The sequence below is a fragment of the Heptranchias perlo genome, chromosome 15, assembly GCF_035084215.1.
Source record: "Heptranchias perlo isolate sHepPer1 chromosome 15, sHepPer1.hap1, whole genome shotgun sequence".
Taxonomy (NCBI): domain Eukaryota; kingdom Metazoa; phylum Chordata; class Chondrichthyes; order Hexanchiformes; family Hexanchidae; genus Heptranchias; species Heptranchias perlo.
Window position 1 is genome coordinate 4,409,723 of NC_090339.1, and position 22,041 is coordinate 4,431,763.

Genomic DNA, 22,041 nt, shown 5'->3' on the forward strand with positions numbered 1-22,041 from the left:
GTGGCATATTAAAAGGTACGGGAAGCGAGCTTGGGAGTGGGATTGGACTAGCTGGCTCGTGAAGAAAAATACTAGTTCAGACTTGATGGGCCGAATGGCCTCTTTCTGTGCTAGGAGAGACGATGATTTCTGGGATTATTGTACGTTGTAAAATTTAATTTTCTTTAGGATAAGAGATACAAGATGTTGATCAATGCATCCGAAGGACTGAAATGTTCTGGACTGTATTTGGAAATACATTATGGGATAAATATACTTATGTAATGACTGGCTATTTTTTGTGTCAAAAGCTCCAAGTTTTATCCTGTACTTTGCAAAACCTTTGATCTGTGTCCTGGGATATAAATAGTGGTTTGATTCATTGCCCTTGCATTAGCTGTTTTAGTACAGACACAGCTTACATGTAATCCTATAATAAATCACTATAAGTTGCCTGTCATTCTGAGGTTTGATGAGCTGCAGGGGGAAGTTTAGGCCATTACTCCACGAATTGAACATTAGATAAAAGCTTCTTCACACATGCATGTTCTCTCTGTTTCTCTTTCTCTCTTATCCTCCCCCCCACCACGCCTCGCTGGGTCTCTCGCTCGCTCGCTGGGTCTCTCGCTCGCTCGCTGGGTCTCTCGCTCGCTCGCTGGGTCTCTCGCTCGCTCGCTGGGTCTCTCGCTCGCTCGCTGGGTCTCTCGCTCGCTCGCTGGGTCTCTCGCTCGCTCGCTGGGTCTCTCGCTCGCTCGCTGGGTCTCTCGCTCGCTCGCTGGGTCTCTCGCGCGCTCGCTGGGTCTCTCGCGCGCTCGCTGGGTCTCTCGCTCGCGCTGGCGCGCCCCGTCGCCCGCTCTCTCTCTCTGTCACTCTTGCTAGCACACAGTTGGAGGCTATGGGCTCCAGATAACCCTGCAGACTAGTGCCCTAACAGATGGGCAGTCCTAAGCTGGACAAAGAGCAGGAAGTTTACCAATGCTCTATGCCAGTAAGCTGCACAGCTTGCAGTAACTCCACCATTAGCCCTGCACACCCTTGGGTTCTGGAGACTTGGCTGTTGCTAACTTGCACCTAAAGCCCCTGGACGTGGGTATGTCAGGTGTGTTCTCACAAAGAGAGCGTGCACTCCATGTCGGGCAAACAGAAGCTCCGTCTGTGAGGAATTCTCGGGAGCTTGGCTTGGAGACTTTTCAACATGAGGATGGGTTTCACCACCTTCGGACAGCCGATCTCTTCCTCTTCACCACTCTCCCTGTAAAATGTCATAACCTATCTATCCAAACCGGGTCATGACTTCTAATTGAGCTGAAACAGTGCACGTTATCTTGTGGGAGGTGTAAAACGATGGGACCTGCTTCCTCCTCCTTCCATCCCCACTCCAGGCTCTGGCTGGAGGACAGCCAGGTGACCACGTCAGATTTAAGTGGGCGCTGGACACTATGGCCAGGATTTTAAAGGGAGGTGCGGGCATGGTGCGTGGGAGCCCCGAAGCGGGCGGTGAACCCAGAGAGTCTGGGGGCGTGAAGGCCCGGCCGGTCTTAACCAGAAATTTTCTTCGACTCCCGTCCGATCCACCTCCTGGCTGGCGGGCAGGAGCAGGGATTCAGCAGCAGGAGGTCCAAGGTGGGGTCCCGGGTAAGTGGTGAGGGGAGCTCTGGATCCAATCAGGCAAAGGGTGCGGGAGGAGCCTGGGGAAAGGGAATATCTGACCCAAGGATTCCTATGGAGGCCTGGAGGAGCATTCCTGGACCACAAGGAAACCTAAAATTAAATGTAATTACTTACCTGCCTGGGCCTCTTCTGGCCCATGATGGCCCTCCTGACAGGTCTGGTCTGACAGGGAAACCCTCGCTGTTTCCCCCGCTCAGGCCTCCAACTAATATTGCTCTTGGGTCCTGATGAGATCATCAGACCTGAGTGACATATTTAAAGATGGGACCCTGCTTCCTTCCTCCAAGAGTCCCACTCAGCCGCTCTAAAGAGCAGGTTAAGATCGGGACACAGCGAGAAGGCAGCGGGATCAGAGAGGGTAAGTGACTGGCCTGATTTTAACTGGTTTCTGCCAGGTCGGGGGAGTTAAATCAGGCCCCATGTGACAGTGGTTAGATGACTCACCTGTTGGTTTGACCTCCCTGCCCATGAACAAGCACTCAGCCACTGCTCTGCTCCATGAAGAGTCCACCCCAAACTGTGAGGAGTCGTGGCTACACAGCCAAGTGCTGCCACTGGACGCCAAGGCGCGCCGGGCCACTGGACGCCAAGGCGCGCCGGGCCACTGGACGCCAAGGCGCGCCGGGCCACTGGACGCCAAGGCGCGCCGGGCCACTGGACGCCAAGGCGCGCCGGGCCACTGGACGCCAAGGCGCGCCGGGCCACTGGACGCCAAGGCGCGCCGGGCCACTGGACGCCAAGGGGCGCCGGGCCACTGGACGCCAAGGGGCGCCGGGCCACTGGACGCCAAGGGGCGCCGGGCCACTGGACGCCAAGGGGCGCCGGGCCACTGGACGCCAAGGGGCGCCGGGCCACTGGACGCCAAGGGGCGCCGGGCCACTGGACGCCAAGGGGCGCCGGGCCACTGGACGCCAAGGGGCGCCGGGCCACTGGACGCCAAGGGGCGCCGGGCCACTGGACGCCAAGGGGCGCCGGGCCACTGACTGTCATAGTGGTGCAAAATGGCATTGTGTTCCTCTTTCTTCATTTGAAGCTGCTTTACCCACTTCCACATTAATGAAAATGCCTTCTTCCCATTTCTATATTAAAAAATTTTCCCTCAACTTTTTTGCATTATAGGTTTCTATGTTCACATTTAGAATGGAAACTCTCTCTGTAAAGACATCACCCTGTAATTACACTCTCCCACCAGTCAAGGTATTGCAGTCCCACCACTGGCGGGAGGCTGTAATCACAGTTTCCATAATAAATGTGGACACAGTTATTTGTAATGTAAATATTAAAAAAAGAGCAATGTATGATTTTAAAATCATGCCTGTGTGCCTTATTCCAACTATCCCCTGCCCTCTCATCCCGTTTCACCTGAAGTCGGCCGGCAGGATTTAAATGAGGCCCAGGAGTAGCTTGGGCTCCATTTCTGGAGCAGCGGGTGAGTTTCCAACTCAAAACCCACCTGGAGTTAAAATCAAGGCCCATGTCTTCCTGTTTCCAATCTACTGATCCCTCCCAAGCGTCCCCCTCATAATATGAAAAGTAGGAACAGGAGGTGGCCATTCGACCCCTTGGGCCTGCCCCACCATTCAATTAGATCATGGCTGAACTGTACCTCAACCCCATTCACCTGCCCTAGCTCCATCTCTCTCGATACCTTCACCTAACAAAATTCTATTGATCTTAGTCTTGAAAGCTCCAATTGATCCCCCAGCATCCTCAGCCTTTTGGTGGAGAGAGTTCCAGATTTCCACTACCCTTTGTATGAAAAAGTACCTCCTGATTTCACTCCTGAACAGCCTAGCTCTAATTTTAAGATTGTGTCCCCTTGTTCTGGATTCCCCCACAAGATGAAATAGTTTCTCTGTATCTACCCTATCAAATCCTTTTAATGATTGTCAGTGCCTCACTAATCTCCTCCCTAGGCTCTTCTAGTGCTCTGGGACACATACCAATTATCCTTGGGGGTTTATTTATCATGTATCTTTTAATATCTCTCAGACTTCCAACTCATTTATATTGACGTCATTAATTTTTTTCCTAGACCATCACTCCTTGGGGAGGCATGTCATGTCTTCCCTTGGAATCCTTAGGGGAAGTAATCATTCACAGTATTTGCTTATCCTGTTTCGAGCTTATTTGCCACTTTAATGGTTCTCATCTCTTCACTTTTTTATATTGTTGAAATACTGAAAATCTTTTATTGTTATGTTTTACCTCTGTTTGGTTTTTTTTCTGGATCTCTGTTAGCTCTCTGCTCACCTTTTTAATGTATATCGAGTTACATCGAAACCCAGAGGGCTGTGGATGCTCAGTCGTTGAGTATATTCAAGACTGAGATTGATGGAATGATTTTGGACTGTAAGGGATATGGGGATCGGGCGGGAAAGTGGATTTGAGGTCGAAAATCAGCCATGATCTGATTGAATGGCAGAGCAGGATCGAGGGGCCGAATGGCCTACTCCTGTTCCTATTTCTTATGTTCTTATGACCCTATTGGAGGGTAAGCGTACTGTTGTCTCAATCCTTTTTCACTCTCATTCAGATCCTGAAAAGAATCACAGAATCATACACCAACATCAATGACAACTTGCATTTATATAGAATCATAGACAGGTTACAGCACAGAAGGAGGCTGTTCGGCCCATTGAGTCCGTGCTGGCTCTATGCAAGAGCAATCCAGCTAGTCCCACTCCCTCGCCCTATCCCTGTAGCCCTGCAAGATTTTTCCTTTCATATACTTATCCAGTTCCCTTTTGAAAGCCTTTAATGTAGTAAAATGTCCCAAGGCGTTTCAGAGAACTGTTACCAGACAAAATTTGACACCGAGCCACATAGAGATATTAGGACAGGTGAGCAAAAGCTTGGTCAAAGAGGTAGGTTTTAAGGAGTGTCTTAAAGGAGGAGAGAGAGGTTTAGGGAGGGAATTCCAGAGCTAAGGGCCTAGGCAGCTGAAGGCACGGCCGCCAATGGTGCAGTGATTAAAATCGGGGATACGCAAGAGACCAGAATTGGAGGAACGTAGAGATCTCGGAGGGTTGTAGGGCTGGAGGAGGTTACAGAGATAGGGAGCGGCAAGGCCATGGAGGGATTTGTAAACGAGAATGAAAATTTTAAAATCGAGGCGTTCCCGGATTGGAAGCCAATATAGGTCAGCGAGCACAGGGGTGATGGGTGAACGGAATTGGTGTGAGTTAGGATACAGGCATAAGAGTTTTGGATGAGCTCAAGTTCATGGAGGGTGGAAGATGGGAGGTTGGCCAGGAGAGCATCCAGTCGAGACTGGAGGTAACAAAAGCATCAATAAGGGTTTGAGCAGCTGAGGGAGTGGCAGAGACGGACAGTGTTACGGAGGTAGAAGCAGGCCATCTTGGCGATGAAGCGGATATGGGGTCAGAAGCTCATCTCAGGGTCAAATAGGATGGCAAGGTTGCAAACGGTCTGGTTCAGACCTCTGGAGAGGGATGGAGTCGGTGGCTCAGGAACGGAGTTTGTGGTGGGGACTGAAGACAATGATTTCAGTCTTCCCAATACAGCACAGATGCAGGCTATTCGGCCCAGCATGCCTGCTCCGGCTCTTTGAAACAACTATCCAATTGGTCCCACTCCCCTTTTCTTTCCCCATAGCTCTGAAAATTTCTCCTATTTTAGTAAATATCCAATTCTCTTTTGAAAGTTATTATTGAATCTGCTTCCACCACCTTTTCAGGCAGTGCATTCCAGGTCATAACAACTCGTTGCGTAAAAAAAATTCTCCTCATGTCCATCCTAGTTCTTTTGCCAATTATCTTAAATCTGTGTCCTCTGGTTACCGACCCTTCTGCCAGTGGAAACAGTTTCTCTGTATTTACTCTATCAAAATCCCACATGATTTTGAACATCTCTATTAAATCTTCCCTTAACCTTCTCTGCTCTAAGAAAAACAATCCCAGCTTCTCCAGTCTCTCCACAAAACTGAAGTTCCTCATCCCTGGTATCATTCTAGTAAATCTCTTCTGCATCCTCTCTAGGAAGGATTTAAAAGCCTTAAAGTGTGAATATTAAAGGATATTGAAGAATGTAGCAACAACTGGTCCAGGGAGCATCTTATCTGCATATATAGTTATATCAAGTTACATTGAGTCTACAGCACCGAGTTGGGTCTATGCTGGTGTTTATGCACCACACGAGCCTCCTCCCTCACTACTTCATCTAACTCTATCAGGATACCCTTCTATTCCTTTCTCCCTCATGTACTTATCTAGCTTCCCCTTAAATGCATCTATGTTATTTGCCTCAACTACTCCTTGTGGTAATGCATTCCACATTCTAACCACTCTCTGGGTAAAGAAGTTTCTCCTGAATTCCCTATTGGATTTATTAATGACTTATATTTATGACTACTAGTTTTGGACTCCCCCACAGGTAGAAAAATTTTCTCTACGTCTACCCTATCATTATCTTAAAGACCTCTATCAGGTTAACCTTCAGCCTTCTCTTTTCTAGAGAAAAGAGCCCCAGTCTGTTCAGCCTTTCATGATGAGTATATCCTCTCGGTTCTGGTATCATCTTTTTTTACCCTCTCCAGTGCCTCAATATTCTTTCTACAATATGGAGACCAGAACTGTGCACAGTACTCCAGGTGTGGTCTAACCAAGGTTCTATACAAGTTTAATGTAACTTCTCTGCTTTTCAACTCTGTCCCTCTAGATATGAACCCCAGAGCTTGGTTTGCTTTTTTATGGCCTTATTAACCTGCGTCGCTACTTTTAGTGATTTGTGTATCTGTATCCCGAGATCCCTTTGCTCCTCTACTCCATTTAGACTCTTATTTTCCAAGCAGTGTGTGGCCTCCTTATTCTTCCTACCAAAATGCACCACCTCACACTTACCTATATTGAGATTCATTTGCCAATTACACACCCATTCTGCAAGTTTATTAATGTCTTCCTGTATTTTGTTGCATTCCTCCTTTTGTATTAACTATACCCTCCAATTTGGTGTCGCCAGCAAATTTTGAAATTCCCGAATCCAAATCATTGATGTAAATTGTGAACAACAGTGGTCCTAGCACCGATCCCTGTGGAACACCACTTCCCACCTTTTGCCAATCTGAGTAGCTACCCTTAACCCCCACTTTCTTTTTTCTGTTTTGTAGCCAGCTTGCTCTCCATTTTGCTACCTGTCCCCTGACTCTACACACTCTGACCTTAGTCATGAGTCTACTATGTGGTAGCTTATCGAAGGCCTTTTGAGAGTCCAAATATATTATATCTACTACATTACCCTTGTCTACTCTTTCTATTACTTCTTCAAAAAATTCAACAAGGTTGGTCAAGCATGACTTTCCCTTCTGAAATTCGAGCTGACGACTCTTTATTATATTTTTGCTTTCTAGATATTTTTCTATTACATCTTTGAGTAAAGATTCCATTATCTTTCCTCCCACTGACGTTAAGCTAACTGGTCTTTGGTTCCCTGGACTTGTTCTGTCTCATAGAGAGAGTTATACAGCACGGATAGAGGCCCTTCGGCCCATCGTGTCCGCGCCGGCCATCAAGCCCTGTCTACTCTAATCCCATATTCCAGCATTTATAGAGTCATAGAGAGTCTCCTTTTTTAAAAATAGGCATCACATTATCTGTCCACCAGTCCTCTGGCATTATTCCCATTTCTAATGAATTTTTATATATATGTAATAGTGCCTCTGCTCCCTCTTCCCTAACTTCTTTTAATATGCGTGGATGCAATCCATCTGGACATGGGGTTTTATCCTCTCTAAGTTTGATTAGTTTATCAATTTTCCTCTCCCCTTCCTATCCTAAATGTCTTTATATCATTTTTGATCTCTTCTTCCACTGTCATACCCACCTGGTTAGTCTCCCTGGTAAATACTGAAGCAAAGTAACTATTCAACATGCCTTTCGCAGTCATTATTTTAAACTTTATTATGTTATGATCGCTATTGTCTAGATGTTCCCCTATGCTTACTTCTCTTATCTGCTCTGGGTTATTTCTCATTACTAGATCCAGTAGCAATTCCTCTCTTTTTGGGCTTCTTATGTACTGGGTAAGAAAGGAGTCCTGAGAACACTGTAAAAACTCCATTCCCCTTTCCCTACCTCTTATTTGGGAGTAGTTGAAATCTCCCATGATTATTATTCTATGACTTTTACTCATTTCATAGATTTGCCTACATACTTCTTCCCCCACTTCTCTTCCACTATTAGGTGGTCTGTAGAATATACCTATTAATGTGCTCGATCCCTTCTTGTCCTTTACTTCAATCCATATGGATTCTGTTTCTATCTTAATGTTAATTATGTCCCTTTTTTCTACTGCCATTATGTTATCTCTAATTAGTACGGTACCTCCATCCCCCTTCTTTCTTCCATCTCCTTTCCAAAATAGGTTATATCCTGTAATATCTGGCGACATGAGGAAAATCTTTTTTACGCAGCGAGCAGTCACGATCTGGAATGCACTGCCTGAGCGGGTGGTGGCTGCAGATTTAATCGTGGCTTCCAAAAAGGAATTGGATAAATATTTGAAGGGAAAAAATTTGCAGGGCTACGGGGAAAGTGCGGGGAATAGGACTAACTGGATTGCTCTTCCAAAGAGCCGGCACAGGCTCGATGGGCCGAACGGCCTCCTCCTGCGCTGTAATCGTTCTATGATTCGATGAATATTTAACTGCCAGTCCTGTCCTTTATTAAGCCATGTTTCAGTTATCCCTGCAACATCGGGCTCCTCGCTACGAATTATTGCCTCCAGTTTCCCCCGTTTTGTTTCGGATGCTGTGCACATTGCTGTACAGGCAAATTAATTTGTTTTTATTAATTGTTCAATTCACTTCATTTTCAAGTCATTTTATGCTAATGTTCTATAACTGTATCTATTCATTGACTGTTAGCCTTATTCTTTACTTTGGTCTGACCTTTGTCTTTGCATCAGGAAGCAAAATGTGCAGCTAATTGGTTTCTATCCACAATGAGTCAATGATTAATGAACCCTCTTTCCCCATTCCTATTGTCTATGGTGTTTTTCTTCACATTGGTATGGGGGGAATGTTGAGAGGAATGTTGACTGGAAAATCACACACATCACTGACCTGCTCTCTTTCTCCTCCCCGCGTCACATTTGTATGCCTGCCAAACACGCACGCACTGAATAAGGATGATGACTTGCACGGGATATGGTATAGGGTTGCCAACTCTGGTTGGGCGTATTCCTGGAGATCTTATTACATGATCTCTCCTTCCTCTAACCGCCCTGTCCGATCAAAACAGCTTTTTTTTCCTCCTTGTCCAATATTTTTTAGAAATCATAAACAAAAGTGTCTCATTTTTTTACTGCCCCTTGTGATATTTTCTCCCGGGTTTTGCTCGCAGCAGTGTCGGGGAGATTAATTTTTAATTCCTGGAGACGCCAGGACAATCCTGGAGGGTTGGCAACCCTAGTTTGGTAGGGAAATCCAGCACTATCATTGGAGAGCTGAGCGGGTAAACTATCATGTCCAGTAGGATAAAGCTGCCATTATGGTGAAAGGGAGTGTGTTTGACTTTGCTTTGACTGGTGACTGAAGTTTGTTGGTGGCTGAAATCTGATTAATTAATGGTCCATTGCTGCTGCGACGTTGGTTTTAAAAAGTTTCCGAGTGCCCAGCCCTTGTCGTAAGCTCGTCGCCTTCAGCCGTTTGTCTCTAACCCAAGTTGGTGGCTGCTCGGTGACCTGCTGGAGGCCTTACTTTGGTTCAGTATGAGCTGAGGATACAGTGTGACGTTTGCAAACAAACTCTGCAGTGATTGGCTCCAGACTTTTCGCCAGTAAGCCAAAAAAGAAATGCGATTTCGATGGAAAAGGAAATTGTGCGCGGAGTAAAAGGGGCTGTCGATTCGCCACGAGCCCATTCCGAGTCACTGGCCCAGACCAATGTCCCCCCCCCCTAAATTCCAACTGCTGTTGATGTGCTTAGTGGAACAATTCAGATTCCATGGGGTGAATTTTAACCCCCGAAAGCTTGGGGGTTGGGGACGGGTTGGGAGTAAAAATACTCTGTTTTCAGAACGGGTCCGCACCCTGGCTCCAACACACCTGCTTCTGGGTTTAAGGCAGGTTTGTCTGCGTGTGGAGAGCAGACACCAGGAAGTCCTGCCCCCACTTAAAGCCAGACGGCCAATAATTAACAGAACAATGTACCTCATTAACATAGTTGAGGTACTTAATATTTTGTGCATTGGAATATTAAAACGAATTTAACCTCACCTGTTGGGGTTTCCCATCGCTTCCTGTTCATGTCAGGTGAAAGCAGGTGGGAAGGGTCGGATCCATGAGGGGAGAGCCTTTATTGCTCTGCCTGGGGGCCCGGAGGAGCAGGAGTGTTTCATCCAGGCCCAACAAGCTCACCTGGCCGACAGGAATCCAGCGATCGGCCGCCCCCCTCCCCCCATGGTGGACCCCACCTTCCTCCAGCTCTTCCCCAGCCCATGATCCCTCCCTCCAATCCCTCCCCTCCCTCCAATCCCTCCCTCCAATCCCTCCCTCCCCTCCCTCCAATCCCTCCCTCCCCTCCCTCCAATCCCTCCCTCCCCTCCCTCCAATCCCCCCCTCCCCTCCCTCCCCTCCCTCCAATCCCTCCCTCCAATCCCTCCCCTCCCTCCAATCCCTCCCCTCCCTCCAATCCCTCCCCTCCCTCCCCTCCCTCCAATCCCTCCCTCCCCTCCCTCCCCTCCCTCCAATCCCTCCCTCCCCTCCCTCCAATCCCCCCCTCCCCTCCCTCCAATCCCCAGCAGAGGCCCGCTACAGCAGGCCGTCCTGGCCGACAGCCAGCCTGGCTGCCAGGCGTGAAACCCGGAAGTGAAATTTATGAGCCTCGTTAAGGTCATGATCTGCCCACTTCACTTCCGGGTTTCACACCTGGAAATCTAACCCCCCCCCCTCACTCCCTTCGTGGTTCTCAGGTAAAATTGACCCTGACGTGAGGGAGTAAGTCAAGCTCCACAGTCTCAAAAGCAAAATGCTGCGGATGCTGGAAATCTGAAATAAAAACCGAAAATGCAGGGAGACACTCAGCAGGTTAGGCAGTGGAGAGAGAAACAGAGTTAACATTTCCGGTCGCTGACATTTTGTCACAACTGCTCCACAGCCTGTTAGTTCATATCATGGACAGGCCAGTACAAAGTAGCAGCTGTTGAGATAAAATGCACATTTTACGGTATCTATGTTTAAAGTAGAGTTTTTTTCCCCTTCTCAGAATCGTTTCCTAAAGGCTGCACAGCTTTCAAAGCGGTAACTCCCAACATTGAGGAAGAGGCTGCAATGAAAGAGGACGCAGGAATGCAGGATGTCCACTACACTGAAGTAAGGTTTCATGGTTGATGTGGTATTTTATCCATTCCTATATGTATATCCAAGAAGTACAGCACTAGTGTGAAAACTACAATTTATGGTCTTTGAATGACTAGGTTATCGCTCGTCTTTCTGACTCATCGGTGTCAGCTGCTAGCACTGTTGCCTCCTAAGTCAGAAGGTCGTGGGTTCAAGCCCCACTCTAGACTTGAGCGCAGAATGAGACTGACACTCCAGTGCAGTACTGAGGGAGTGCTGCACTGTCGGAGCTGTCATATTTCCGATGAGAGATTAAACCGAGGCCCTGTAACAACTTGCATTTGTACAGCGTCTTTAACTTAGTAAAATGTCCCAAGGCACTTCGCAAGACAACAAAATTGACACCGAGCCACCTAAGAAGATATTAGGAGAGGTGACCAAAGGTTTGGTCAAAGAGGTAGGTTTCGAGGAGGAGAGGCGGAGAGGTTTAGGGAGGGAATTCCAGAGCTCAGGGCCTAGGCAGCTGAAGGCACGGCCACCAATGTCGGTGCAAAGGAAATCAGAGATGCACAAGTGGGCAGAATCAGAGGAATGCAGAGTTCTCGGAGGGTTGTAGGGCTGGAGGAGGTTAGAGGGTTAGGGAGGGGTGAGGCCATGGAGGGATTTGAAAACAAGGATGAGAATTTTAAATTCAAGGCATTGCTAGACTGGCAGCCAGTGTAGATCAGCGAGCACAGAGGTGATGGGTGAACTAGACTTGGTCTGGACTGGACTTTCTTGACCAGTACGTTTCCAGCCCAACGAGGAAGGAGGCATTGCCGAACTTGGTTCTTGGGAATGAGACTGGCCAAGTGGAGCAAGTGACAGTGGGAGAGCATTTAGGGATCAGCGATCATAGTATCATAGTATAGCTATGGAAAAGGACACAGACCATTCTAAATTAAAAATACTCAATTGGAGGAGGGCCAATTTCAGTGGGATGAGAACAAATCTGGCCCGGGTAAATTGGAATCCAAGATTGGCAGGCAAGACTTTATTTGAACAGTTGGTGGCCTTTAAAGAGGAGATGGTTCAGGTACAGTCTAGGTACATTCCCACAAGGCAGAAAGGTAGGGCAACTAAAGCCAGAGCTCCCTGGATGACAGAGATAGTGAGTAAGATGAAATGGAAAAAAGGGGGCGTATGACAGATGTCAGATTGATAACAGAAATGAGAACCAGACAGAATATAGAAAGTTCAGAGGGGGAGAAAAAAAGTAAATAAGAGGGGGCAAAGAGAGAGTATGAGAATAGACTGGCAGCAAACTCAAAAGGGAATCCTAAAATCTTCTACAGGCATATAAACAGCAAATGGGTAGTAAGAGGAGGGGTGGGGCCGATTAGGGACCATAAAGGAGATTTACTCATGGAGGCAGAGGGGATGGCTGTGATACTAAATGAGTACTTTGCATCAGTCTTTACCAAGAAGATGCTGCCACAGTCTCAGTAAAGGAAGATATAGTTGCGATATTGGATGGGCTAAAAATTGATAAAGAGGTACTTGAAAGGCTAACTGTACTTAAAGTAGATAAGTCACCCGGTCTGGATGGGATGCATCCTAGGTTGCTGAGGGAAGTAAGGGTGGAAATTGCAGAGGTACTGGCCATAATCTTCCAAACATCCTTAGACACAGGGGTGGTGCCAGAGGACTGGAGAATTGCAAATGTTACACCAACTTGTTCAAAAAAGGCTGTAAGGATAAACCCAGCAACTACAGGCCAGTCAGTTTAACCTCGGTGGTGGGGAAACTTTTAGAAACAATAATCCAGGACAGAATTAACAGTCACTTGGACGAGGGTGGATTAATTAGGGAAAGCCAGCATGGATTTGTTAAAGGCAAATCGTATTTAACTAACCTGGTAGTTTTTTGATGAAGTAACAGAGAGGGTAGATGAGGGCAATGCAGATGATGTGGTGTATATGGACTTTCAAAAGGCGTTTGATAAAGTGCCGCATAGTAGGTTTATCATCAAGATTGCGGCCCATGGAATAAAGGGGGCAGTAGCAACATGGATACAGAATTGGCTAAGTGACAGGAAACAGAGAGTAGTGGTGAACGGTTGTTTTTCGGACTGGAGGGAGGTGTACAGTGGTGTTCCCCAGGGGTTGGTGCTGGGACCACTGCTTTTCTTGATATATATTAATGACTTGGATTTGGGTGTACAGGGCATAATTTCAAAATTTGCAGATGACACAAAACTTGGAAGGGTAGTAAACAGTGAGGAGGATAGTGATAGATTTCAAGAGGATATAGACAGGCTGGTGGCATGGGTGGACACGTGGCAGATGAAATTTAACGCAGAAAAATGTGAAGTGATCATTTCAGTTGGAAGAACGAGGCGAGGCAATATAAACAAAAGGGCACAATTCTAAAAGGGGTACAGGAACAGAGAGAGACCTGGGGGTATATGTGCACAAATCGTTGAAGGTGGCAGGACAGGTTGAGAAAATGGTTAAAAAAGCATACGGATTCCTGAGCTTTATAAATAGAGGTATAGAGTACATAAGTATGGAAGACATGATGAACCTTTATAAAACTCTGGTTCGGCCACAACTGGAGTATTGTGTCCAGTTCTGGGCACCGCACTTTAGGAAAGATGTGAAGGCCTTAGAAGCGGTGCAGAAGAGATTTACTGGAATGATTCCAGGGATGAGGGACTTTAGTTACGTGGATAGACTGGAGAAGTTGGGGTTGTTCCCCTTGGAACAGAGATGGTCACGAGGAGATTTGATAGAGGTATTCAAAATCATGAAAGACAGAGTAGATGGAGAGAAATTGTTCCCATTGGCGGAAGGGTCAAGAACCAGAGGACACAGATTTAAGGTGATTGGCAAAAGAACCAAAGGTGACATGAGGAAAAACTTTTTAGCTCAGCGAGTGGTTAGGATCTGGAATGCACTGCCCGAGGAGGTGGTGGAGGCAGATTCAATCATGGCTTTCAAAAGGGAACTGAATAAGTACTTGAAAGGAAAAAATTTGCAGAGCTACGGGGTTAGGGCGGGGGAGTGGGACTAGCTGGATCGCTCGTGCATAGAGTTGGCGCGGCCTCATTGGCCGAATGGCCTCCTTCCATGCTGTAACCTTTCTATGATTCTATGGTGTGAGTTAGGATACGGGCAGCAGAGTTTTGGATGAACTCAAGTTTACAGAAGGTGAAAGATGGGAGGCCGACAAAGATAGCATTGGAGGTAACACAAGCATGGATGAGGGCCTCAGCAGCAGATGAGCTGAGGCAGGGATGGAGAGGGGGGATATTATGGAGGTGGAAGTAGGCGGTCTTGGTGATGGAGAGGATATGGGGTTGGAAGCTCAGCTCAGGGTCAAATAGGATACCGCGATTGCGAGTATTCCAGTCCAGCCTCAAACAGTGGCCAGGGAGGGGGATGGAATCAGTGGCTGGGGAACGGAGTTTGTGGCGGAGTCAGTTGACATGGCACGATTGGAAGAAGAACAGGGAGTTCTCACAAAGTTCCAGCCAACATTCTTCCCTCAATTCACACCGTAAGAACAGAATAACCTATCATTCATTTCATTCACTGTTTGTGGGACCTTGCTGTGTGCAAATTGGCTGTTGCTTTTGCCTGCGTAACAGTGATGCACTTCATAATTAATTCATTGGTGATGAAGCACTTTAGGGTGTTGAGAGGATGTAATAAGGTGTTATTTTTCAAAGTGTTGGATACATTTTCAGGTGGAGTAGTGGAGGCTAAAAACCTAAAACAGTTGGGTGCTCCATGAGGGGGAGAGGGATCATAAGAATATAAGAAATAGGAGCAGGAGCAGGCCATAAGGCCCCTAGAGCCTGCTCCGCCATTCAATAAGATCATGGCTGATCTTCTACCTCAACTCCACTTTCCCACCCTATCCCCATATCCCTTGATTCCCTTAGTGTCCAAAAATCTATCTATCTTAATCTTGAATATACCTAACGACTGAACATCCACAGTCCTCTGGGAGTAGAGAATTCCAAAGATTCACAACCCTCTGAGTGAAGAAATTTTTCCTCATCTTGGTCCTAAATGGCCGACCCCTTATCTTGAAATTGACCCGTAGTTCTGGACTCTCCAGCCAGGAGAAACAGCCTCTCAGCATCAACAAGCCCTGTAAGAATTTTATATGTTTCAATGAGATCACCTCTCATTCTTCTAAACTCCAGAGAATATAGGCCCATTTTAGTCAATCTCTCCTCATAGGACAACCCTCTTATCCCAGGAATCAATCTAGTAAACCTTCATTACGCCCTCTCTAAAGCAAGTATATCCTTCCTTAGGTAAGGAGACCAAAACCGTACTCCAGGTGAGGTCACCACAGCCCTGTATAATTGCAGCAAGACCTCCTTATTCTTATACTCCAACCCCCTTGCAATAAAGGTTGACATACCATTTGCCTTCCTAATTGCTTGCTGTACCTGCGTGCTAACTTTCTGTAATTCGTATACGAGGACATGCAAATCCCTCTGAAAACCAACCTTTCTTAGAATCTCACCTTTTAAAAAAAAAATTCTGTTTTTCTTCCTACCAAAGTAGATAATTTTACATTTCCCCACATTATACTCCATCTGCCGCCTTTTCGCCCACTCACTTAACCTGTCTATATCCCTTTGCGGACTCTTTGTGTCCTCCTCACAGCTAACTTTCCCACCTAGCTTTGTATCGTCAGCAAACTTGGATTCATCCTTTCTCTCTCCCTCCTTTCTTGAATAGCGGGGTTACATTTGCTACATTCTAATCCATGGGGACTGTTCAAGAATCTAGGGAATTTTGGAAGATCATAACCAATGTATGCACTATCTCTGCAGCCATCTCTTTTAAAATCCTAGGATGTAGGCCATCAGGTCCAGGGGCTTTGACAGCTTTTAGCCCCATTAGTTTCTCCGGTACTTTTTCTCTACTGATATTAATTACTTTAAGTTCCTCACTCTCATTAGACCCTTAGTTCCCCACTATTTCCAGTATGTTTTTTGTGTCTTCTACTGTGAAGACAGATATAAAATATTTGTTTAACGTCTCTGCCATTTCCTTATTCCCCATTATAATTTCTCCTGTCTCTGCCTCCCATGTTTACTTTTGCTATTCTCTTCCTTTTTACATACTTGTAGAAGCTCTTACAATCTGTTTTTATATTTCTTGCTAGTTTACTCTCATGTTCAATTTTCTCCCTCTTTATCAATTTCTTGGTCATCCTTTGCTGATTTCTAAAACCCTCCCACTCCCCAGGCTTACTACTCTTTTTGGCAACATTATAAGCCTCTTCTTTTAATCTAATACTGTCCTTAACTTCTCTCGATAGCCATGATTGGATCACTTTTCCCTTGGAGTTTGTATTCCTCAAGGGAATGTGTCTTAATTGATGTTAGGTTCTCTCGGGATGGATGAACTAAGATGGGCCAAATGGCCACCTTCATCTGTAATCAGCTTGTGATCTTGTATAAGTGTAAGTTATTTGTTTTTCTTTCTCCTGCTTGTTTGCCAATGGTTGTGAACATGACATAATGAGAAAAAGGAATCGCCCAGTATCTTCTGCGTTCTCTTTGTGCAAAGACATTCCTTGAAAGCTGTTCAACAAAAAACATCTGAAAGAAAGCCTTGTATTTATATAGCAGCTAACCATCCATCTCAAATCTTTCACAGTGCTTCACATACAATGAGTTATTTTCATGTACAGTGACTTGTTGTTAAATCGGGGCTGAGGAAGGAATGTTAGCCAAGACAACTCCCTGCTCATCTTCAAGTAGTGCCATTGAATATTCAACATCAATCTGAATCACTAGGTGGGCCCCCAGTTTAAGGGAGATGTTTGCCCCAGGGCTGCAGCATTTCCTCTTTCCTGCACTGTAGATTCAGCCTGGATTATGTGCTCAAGGTATGGAGTGAGTGCTACCAACTGAGCTGAGCTAAGCTCATCTGGAGTGATCCAGGACAGAGTGATACTTACTGAGCCAAGCTCACCTGGAGTGATACTTACTGAGCCAAGCTCACCTGGAGTGATACTTACTGAGCCAAGCTCACCTGGAGTGATACCAACTGAGCCAAGCTCACCTGGAGTGATACCAACTGAGCCAAGCTCACCTGGAGTGATACCAACTGAGCCAAGCTCACCTGGAGTGATACCAACTGAGCCAAGCTCACCTGGAGTGATACCAACTGAGCCAAGCTCACCTGGAGTGATACCAACTGAGCCAAGCTCACCTGGAGTGATACCAACTGAGCCAAGCTCAACTTTTTTTTTCATGTTGCAATGAGACAATTTCACCAAAACGTTTTATTCATAACCACAAACTAGATCGCCCTTACAGTTGTCTACCCCTCCCCGAGCCGGTGAGTAATGCTGGGCTGCTGGTTCATGGGCATCTGCAGTACTCCAGTACAAAACCCAAGTGGCCGCCCTTCAATGATGGGCCTGGATGGTGAGTCCAGACCGGGCTATTTAATCACGTGGGCCATGAGCATTAAGCCTGATCCTGACCACACATAGAATCATAACAATTTACGGCACAGAAGGAAGCCATTCGGCCCATTGTGTCTGTGCCAGCCGAGAAAGAGCATCCAGCCTAATCCCACTTTCCAGCTCTTGGTCCGTAGCTCTGTAGGTTACGGCATTTCAGGTGCACATCCAAGTACCTTTTAAATACGATGAGGGTTTCTGCCTCTACCACCCTTTCAGGCAGTGAGTTCCAGACCCCCACTGCCTTCTGGTTGAAAAAATTTTTCCTCAACCCCCCTCTAAACCTTCTACCAATTACTTTAAATCTATGCCCCCTGGTCACTGACCCCTCTGCTAAGGGAAATAGGTTCTCCTATCCACGCTATCTAGTCCCGTCATAATTTTATACACCTCAATTAAATCTCTCCTCAGCCTCCTCTGTTCCAAAGAAAACAATCCCAGCCTATCCAATCTTTCCTCATAGCTAAAATTCTCCAGTCCTGGCAATATCCTCGTAAATCTCCTCTGTACCCTCTCTAGTGGAATCTTTCCTGTAATGTGGTGACCAGAACTGTACGCAGCACTCAAGCTGTGGTCTAACTAGTGTTTTATACAGTTGTAGCGTAACCTCCCTGCTCTTATATTCCATGCCTCGACTAATAAAGGAAAGTATCCCACATGCACCTCCCGTAAGAGAAGCTGAACACCGATCAGGAATAGGATCCTGAATTATTGTCTCAAGCCTGGCTCGGGGACTGAGGCCAATTGTGCCATCATCACTGCTGTTGTGATTGAGATCGGCTAACTCATCACACGGACCAAACCTCCAACTCCCATGGTCTGTGTAGCCCTGTGAAATGTCCTGCGGTGCATTTAGAAACTGAGCCATCAGAGGGGAAGGGTACCTGTGAAACCTAGGATGATAATTTGGATAAATAATTTCCCATCACTTCTGTGTCCAGTATCATCTCCTCTTCTCCGTTCCCATTCCACATGACAGCGATAAAACTTGCGATACATTGCTCGCTCACCCTCCAGTTTCTGGAATGTTCCGTCATACGTGAGCGCGTGGTTTATCCCATGGGTCCTGTGTTCCTTAATGTCGCATGGAAGAAGGCGGCTTGGTTTTTGCCAAATTAAACCAATCAATTCATTCCACATGGTCGTGTGTCAATTGTAGCCCTTTCCTTATCCTTTGCAGTAACGCAAAGTAATGTTAATGCTTTTATTGCGCACATTAAGAAGCGTAGGACTAATTGGATGGCTCTTTCAAAGAGCTGGCACAGGCACAATGGGCCGAATGGCCGCCATCTGTGCTGTATGATTCTGTAGTTTTCTTTTCATTCTCGGAATATTAACTACTGGAAATGGTCTGCCCCATCCTTTCATAATTTTAAACTCATATCATCCTGTAATCTGTGTGGTTCTAATGAAAAAGTCGGTCATCATGATAAAACCCAGTCCAGGTATGAAGTTGAGCTATGGTGAAGTAATTTGGTAAAAGATGAGAATCTGTGGTTTTATTTAAGGTGATTGTGTCTATCTCCGATAACTGACTGAGTGGGCTGATATTTTAATATTACTCATAATCTGAGTGTCTGTCCATACATAGAAAGGGCTCATCATGTCACACTCGAAAGTGTTGCAAAGTATGTGTCATACTTACACTTGATTAGTTTAAATATCATATTTGTAAAATAGTGACAAATTCTCCTGCTCTTTTTTTAAAATTGGAAAGCCAGCCTCCTTTCTCCTGATCTCAATAAGTTGGCAGCTCCCTAAAGCCAAGCACTGGCCATTTCCAAACATTTGCCAATCCAGAGGCGGACTTCCCTGAGCAACAGCAATTAGCTTCTAATTGATCTCATGAGCAGTAGGCTTAAAGGGACAGGACAGTTTAAACACCGTGTTAGCATCTAAACATTCAAACTGTACGCCGGACCCCAGCCTGCTTGGGAGCAGCACCACTTCTTTTGCTCATGTTTTATCTTAATTATAATATCTATTTAGTTTTGAACGGGTCATTTTAAACCTTTGTACTTTTCAGTTCAGCGGAATGTTTTTGAGGAGCACTGTTGAAATATGTGGTTCGGTTCACTGCTTCAGTTGCCACATACCAGACTTTGTTATCTCCATTGTGTGGAGTCACTGCCAGGAACCCAATCTGTCTGATTTACCTGTAGCCTAGGATTGCTCCTTCAAGGAAAACTTAGCAATGGGGTAGAGGGAAAAAAACAAAAGAAGAAAAGTAGAGTTGAAAGTGTGACAAAGAAAGAAAGACTTGTATTTATATAACTCCTTTCATGACCTCAGGACATCCCAAAGTGCTTTACAGCCAATGAAGTACTTTTGAAGTCTAGTCACTGTTGGGATGTAGGAAGTGTGGCAGCAAATTTGCGCACAGCAAGATCCCACAAACAGCAATGAAATAATGACCAGATAATCTGTTTTTAGTGATGTTGTTTGAGGGATAAATATTGACCAAGGTGCCGGAGAGAACTCCCGTGCTGTTCTTCAAAATAATGCCATGGGATCTTGTACATCCGTTTGAGGGGACAAATAGGGCTTCGGTTTAATGTACCATCCAAAACACGGCATCTCTGACGGTGCAGCACTCCCCCAGTACTGCACTGGACCGTCAGCCTGGATTAAGTGCTCAAGTTTCTGGAGTAGGACTTGAACCTATGACCGTCTGACTCAAAGGCGAGAGTGCTACCCACTGAGCCACGGCTGTCATTGTGGGGGGGCAGTGTGGCAAAGCATCACTTCTTAAAAAATAAACAGCCACCAAAACCGCGACATTGATTCCTTCCACAACCCTAGAGCCACGATAAATGACCACAGCTATCGATGACCATCAGCCTACAGCCAATTTGATCTCCAAACAAAGGAGAAAAGGACATCGCAAAATTTGAAAACCAAATAGAAAAACGGAAGAAAATTGAAAGGAAAGATTTAAGAAGAAAAAAATATATAACGTTGCCTGAATTTGCCAACATTTAACTTCAGGCGACCTCTGTCGAGAGACAAACTCTTCAGTACGGCATGTAAATCATTCTTTTATTACCGGGACTGTGTTTAGATGGTTGCCATAGGCAAGATTGTCATAGAGTCATACAGCACGGATAGAGGCCCTTCGGCCCATTGTGTTTGCTCCTTTCCTATAGTGGACAACAGCAATTTGTAACTGAGTCCTATTTGGTTTTTCTAATCTTCTGTCTGTTTGAAATAGAGATTTGAATTGCACTGCCCATTGCTGCTATACAAACAAAAAACAGTCAAGTCGATTAACCAGAATCAGCATCACATTCTTAGCAAAATTCCCCTGTTGTCCCAGTGAAAGTCAGTGAGAAGGTCACAGAGCAAAAAAAATACACACGGCATGTATATACGGAGAAAGGGCAGGGGAGTGAGACTAATTGGATAGCTCTTTCAAAGAGCCGGCACAGACACAATGGGCCGAATGGCCTCCTTCTGTATGGTATGATTCTATGGCATAGTGAAAAAACAGGAAATGCTGGAAAATGAATTGTGAGACAGTCAGCATCTGAGAGCGAAAAACACATTGCGGACAGGCTCCTTCATCTGAAACAGAAGGGACTATCCCTGAAATGTTGACTCATATTTCTTGTTCTCATAGCTGACTGCCTCGCGATGAGTTTCCAGCGTTTTCTCTTTTGTATTTTCAGCATTCGTGGTTTAAATTTCTATGAACAGGTTTCAGATCCTGTCTGGCTACATTTATGTTCTCCTCACTGTGTTCGAATCAGGACTCAGTACAACAACCGCCACACGAGCTCGCACATCCTCAGAACTGCTCACCTCCTCCAATTGAAACCCAAACGCCGCATCGTCTCAGCAGTTTCTTTTCTGTACCATTGTTTTCACCCTTAGTTGTTACGTCACTCCAGGCCCTAGGCCCCTGCCCTTGTGTTGCTTTTATTGAGAAATCCCAACAGTGGCAATTCCAGCACGTTGGGGTAGAAATAATTGTTACGTTGCGCTTGTTTTTCCGGGCGTAAAGCGGGTGCAGAGTGTACCCGGTTTAGCAATGGATCGGCCTGTGCCCGATCTGCACAGGCGTTGGTCCCGCTGCTAAATTCATGGGTCCGCTTCCCGGGAGGACGCCAACAACAGATGTTAGGCTCTTGATTCACATATTAAAGGGACCTAACACCTGGTGAAGACACCTTTTAGAAATTAGCCAGTGATGAGCAGGGCAGGCGGTAGTCCTCCGCCTCTCAGGGATCTTCAGCCTCCAAACAAAGGCAGTTGTGAAAAACTTTTTATTTAAGAAAACAAACCCCATCATGTGGAGCCAGAAGGACCAGGTATGCTCCCTCACTCCACAGGAGCTGCGATTGGCAATCTCCTCTTCCCCCGCCCCCACCCCGGCCCGGAACCCTGCTGCTCCCCCCCCCCCCTTTCCTTACCCTGCTATCCTCCCCACTCCCGTATCCTTCTCTTTTCCCCCCTTCCCGTATCCTTCTCTTTCCCCCCCCCTCCCGTATCCTTCTCTTCCCCCCCCCCCCCCGTATCCTTCTCTTTTCCCCCCTTCCCGTATCCTTCTCTTTCCCCCCCCCTCCCGTATCCTTCTCTTCCCCCCCCCCCCCGTATCCTTCTCTTTTCCCC

General features: G+C 46.2%; 1 protein-coding gene across 1 annotated transcript in view; it reads left to right on the plus strand.

Moving 5' to 3' along the window:
* dock11 (dedicator of cytokinesis 11) overlaps positions 1–22,041 on the plus strand; it is a 273,861-nt gene that overhangs the window by 197,571 nt on the left and 54,249 nt on the right. The window contains exon 45 of the mRNA XM_067996777.1: positions 10,874–10,980. Within this exon, the coding sequence (XP_067852878.1) occupies positions 10,874–10,980 (107 nt within the window). The remainder of the gene's footprint in view (positions 1–10,873; positions 10,981–22,041) is intronic.